The sequence below is a fragment of the Vigna angularis genome, chromosome 10, assembly GCF_016808095.1.
Source record: "Vigna angularis cultivar LongXiaoDou No.4 chromosome 10, ASM1680809v1, whole genome shotgun sequence".
Classification (NCBI taxonomy): domain Eukaryota; kingdom Viridiplantae; phylum Streptophyta; class Magnoliopsida; order Fabales; family Fabaceae; genus Vigna; species Vigna angularis.
The window spans coordinates 2,203,243-2,207,599 of NC_068979.1; the positions used below are offsets into that span (position 1 = coordinate 2,203,243).

The 4,357-nt window shown below is 36.3% G+C and overlaps 1 protein-coding gene across 1 annotated transcript; it reads left to right on the forward strand.

The window, feature by feature from the left end:
- LOC108320314 (uncharacterized) lies at nucleotides 1–1,644 on the forward strand. Its single transcript, XM_017551704.2, has 3 exons — nucleotides 1–761; nucleotides 935–1,087; nucleotides 1,636–1,644. Exons 1-3 carry the CDS (start codon nucleotides 180–182, stop codon nucleotides 1,642–1,644), a joined length of 744 nt encoding a protein of 247 aa, XP_017407193.1. The 5' UTR covers nucleotides 1–179.
- Nucleotides 1,645–4,357: the final 2,713 nt, after the last annotated feature.

Genomic DNA, 4,357 nt, shown 5'->3' on the forward strand with positions numbered 1-4,357 from the left:
TAATGAATTTGGAATTGTGTTGTTGCTGTAGTGCAGGCCCTCCATTAAATAAGTCAGAGCTTTGCGGCTTCGCATAAACAAACACAAAAGCTTTATCACTTTCATTTTTTCATTGAGTCAAGAAACCTAGAACTTTCCTTCAGTTGTAGAGGACTCAGGGTAGAATACTGTTAATTTCAATGTCTTCTGATCTCTATACTTTTGACATTCCTTTCCCCAGACATTCAGACACAGACAACATGGTCTCCTATGATACAGATGGAAATCTTATGTTTTTCTCGGACCCTTATTCCTTCCCTTTCCTCACTGCCTCTCCGGTTCATGATGTAGCTAAAGGGAATTTTACCAATTCTCTTCACCCTTCTTTATTCTCTTATTCTCCTCAGAAAAACCAGAGCCTCTGTCATGCTAACCTGGCGCAGCCTCTATCAAATGGCTCAAATATAAAGTCTGAGTTTAGAAATTTCTCTGCTTTGCATGGCTCCGAAGTGACAGGTGAGGAGTGCCAAATGGGTGTGGATTACTCCTGCAATCAGCACTTTCTTTCTCAAACTTTTCATGCTTCTTCTGATAGTGCATCGAAGGTAATACAAAGGAGCTTCAGCTGTAACTCTTTCGGGGTGAAGCCAGGTTTCCCCGTTGAACCTCACCACGACACTCTCATGGATTCCACAAATTTTCAATTGCATGCTCTGATTTCCCCCGAAAACAGTTTCTTCACGGGACAAATGAGGAGGGTGTACAGTACTGGAGATTTACAGGTTCAGTAACAAACCCACTTCTTAAATTTATTAACTTTATTTTTAATGTAGTACTTATCTTCGTTTGTGATTAATATCGTCATGATTGTCTTTCGAAGGTTAATTACCAAGACAGCAAATAGAACATATTTATTTTATTTTTATTATTAAACTTCGTTTTAGTTTCTGTTCAGAACACGAAAGCAACAGATATGTCTCAAGTGGAGAGCCCCTTGTTGGAGGAAGCATACTTCAAAGTGGGGCGTTACAGTGCCGAAGAAAGAAAAGAAAAAATCTCTAAATACAGAGCGAAGAGAAGCCAGAGGAAGTTCAACAAGATTATCAAGGTACAGAAGACAGTAGTGTTTGTTTGGAGATAAATATGTTTTTGCTTTTTTAATTTTTATTTTGACGTGTATTTGACTGTTCGATTAGTGCTAATAATTGAAAGACAAGAATGAGAATGGTGCATTAGTTTATGAAAGATGCGGAGGAATTTAGAGGGAAATATATACGAATGCATGATTAAGAGAAGAAAGAGTAGTAATAGGGTGACACGCCTACGTGTCACTTACACTCATTTGACACGGTCCACGTCAGCTTTTTTGAAAAAAAACTGCAAAGTGGTGGAGGGTAAAAGTGGAAAAACACCTACTAGGGTTTGTTTTTTCAGAATCGAAATCCCCATTTGAGTTTTCTTAAGAAACTCGATTTCCACCACTGTCATATGGTTCTCAGTTTCATCTTTTAGACACCTTAGTCGTTTGTTGTGAACGTTATTGAGGCGCTTCATTGGTTTATTGTGGAGGCGTGTGCTTGGTGTATCGATTTCTGTCGTGCGTTTCGTCTTCGGATTTTACGGTACAGGTTTTTGATTTTTTATTTTCTGTCTTAGGCTGTGTAGTTTTTGTCGCAATGTAATTTTTTGCTACATCGGTTTATTGATGTGGGGTTGTGGGGGACCAATCTCTGATTTTTGGGTTGATGGGAGGTGGGGTTGGTTTGTTGGTGATGTGTTCTATGTTGGAGGTGGGGTTGGGGTTGCTTTGCTGGTAACGTGTTTTATGTAGGAGCTTTATGTGTGGTGCGACAGGAAGCAGAGTAGTAAAAAGGTTGAGACTTTTGAGTTTCATTTTGACCCTAGGGTGTAGGCGTGATACGGGGTCCATTTGGTTTAAAATTGGGGAGGTGGTTTTTTAGACTTTTGAGTTTGTTTTTGTCGCTATGCTGTTGACTGAGGTGGGTTTTTAAGACCCTTTATGCATGCATGAGTTGAGTAATGAGTTGCAGTAAGTGGTTATGTTGTTAATCCTATGTGATTATTTGTAAATCTGGTTTTGTACTGCCGTAGAAGTTTTTTATATTCAATGAGACAATGAGAGCCTTAGAAACAATGAGACCCTTCACAACCTGCTAAGCCAGTGAGCTTGCAGGACAACCTTTTGTTTCCACTCCCAAACGAAATCAGATTGCAATATTCTCCCTGCAGTAGCTGGTTATCTTGTTAGTCGGATGTGGTTATTTGTAAATCGGTTTTTGTACATCTGTAGCAGTTTTTATATACAATATCAATGTCCACATTTGAAAGTGCAATAAGTGGTGTTATGGTTAGTTATGCATGCATTAGTTAGATACATTGTATTTTTTGGTACAGTAAGTGGTCAATGTTAAAATTTTAATATCACGATTCCACTTTATGCATGCATTAGTTTGATACATTGTATTTAACCAATTTATTAATTTGAACATGTGACTGTCAACTGAGATACATAGTATTATACAATCAATTTTATTTTGTTTTGTTAAATTTTCAGAAGAACACTTCTAACACGCTTCCTAGGTTGAGCTTTTAAACGCGTGTACATGTCAGATTTTTCAGTAGGCATCTCTGCATGACCTAAAACATCACCACCATTTTCAATGAAACTTTTTCCAACAGCAGGTGTAACATCAAAAACATTCTCAGAATTCGACTTCTCCACACGATCACCTTCGATCTCTGACTCTTTCTTTGAATTTGACTTCCCAATAGATGATACTACTACCTCATAATGTTCCTGTGAACTACTGGTCCCAAATTCATGAACTAACATGTCACACTTTTTATTCCAATTTGAATTCGTAACATCATCAAACTGTTGCCGCTTTTGTGCAACAAACATTGCCAGGTTGTCAACCATTTTCTCCAGCTTGCCAATGGATGCCTCTTGGTCAACAATGATAGCAACCAAAGCTTCATTTTCTGCCACAATATCAGCCATAGATCGCCTTTGCAAGTTCTCCTTCAATCCAGCATTATGATGACCATCTAAGCCTTCTTTGACTATTTCAGTACACATCTCTTCATTGCTTACATATACCTCGGTAATCACCTATACAAAACAAAATAACCACAAAAAACATATTAAAATCAATACAAATTACAAAACATCCAATTGGTATAACACATATTAATTTAATCTCACTTCATTACACAGAAAGGCTTTCTCAATTTCTGCTTCACCAACTTTAACATGTATCCAATGAAGGATTCTAGGTAAACAACTATTTGTTTTAGCCAACTTCTTCTGACCAAATAAAACATGTTCCATTGCCCAGATCTGTTACATACAAACTTAAATTTCAAAAAAATAACAATTGTAAGTTATAACACAATAACTTTTGTAACTAACATCAAAATATACCTGTAATGCAAATACACAACCAACCACATGACAGTGTGATCTGTTTTGTCTCTTTCCCACACACAATGCAGCATCACACAAACTAGAAACCAAATACTCATAAATAACACGCCCCCAGTTATATTTTCGAATACAGGATAAATCATCTAATAATTCAAATAAACCTAAGTGAACTTTTCCACCTCTATTTGGGAAGAAAAACTCACTCAACCCTAACAATAAATATAATCTACAAACATCACTTACTTCATCCCCTTTTATATGCTTTTGAATTTCTTCATAAACATTATGAACACTTACATCAACTGTGTCAAACAATCTCCTAGTATGACAATCAACTTCGTCTTTAAACAACTTAAACATCTCTCCATTAACCCTAACCCCTAAACCTAAACAAAGGTCTAACTTGGTGAATGGAATAAAGACAGACCTAACTTCAAACCCGCCCCTCCTCTCTGACCATCTACTACACAATTCTAAAAGTAGTGTCCTACTCATTTTGGCATCCACATCAATGGACAATAGCCATGCAAAAGGAGTTGTTTGTATCAATGTCTTTTGCACATATGTTAATAATGTGTTCACATGTGCCAAGTATTTTGTCCTGCATGAATGTCGTACATAAACCTATACATCAAAGTATACAATTGAATAAGTCAGACAAAGCATTTCACCAAATTAATTTTAAATACATAATAAATCATCATGTGTATTCAAACCTGTTTCTCCATAATGACTCTTCCAACTATCTCTATGGTTTGTACTGAATGTCCATAAAATAAACAAGTTAGACTTCAAGCCATAAAAGCTAGAAAATTAAAAATCTTGTCTGTCATTCATCAAATATCGTTTCAACCAACCAATTTATTAACCTAATTATATCAAACATTCTACAAAAAGACAGGATAAAAAATAAAATAGTGGTAATAATGA

Coding starts and splice junctions, on each gene's coding strand:
- LOC108320314 (XM_017551704.2), top strand. CDS start 180: ATGTCTTCTGATCTCTATACTTTTGACATTCCTTTCCCCAGACATTCA. Junction 762..934: donor ACAGTACTGGAGATTTACAG/GTTCAGTAACAA, acceptor GTTTCTGTTCAG/AACACGAAAGCAACAGATAT.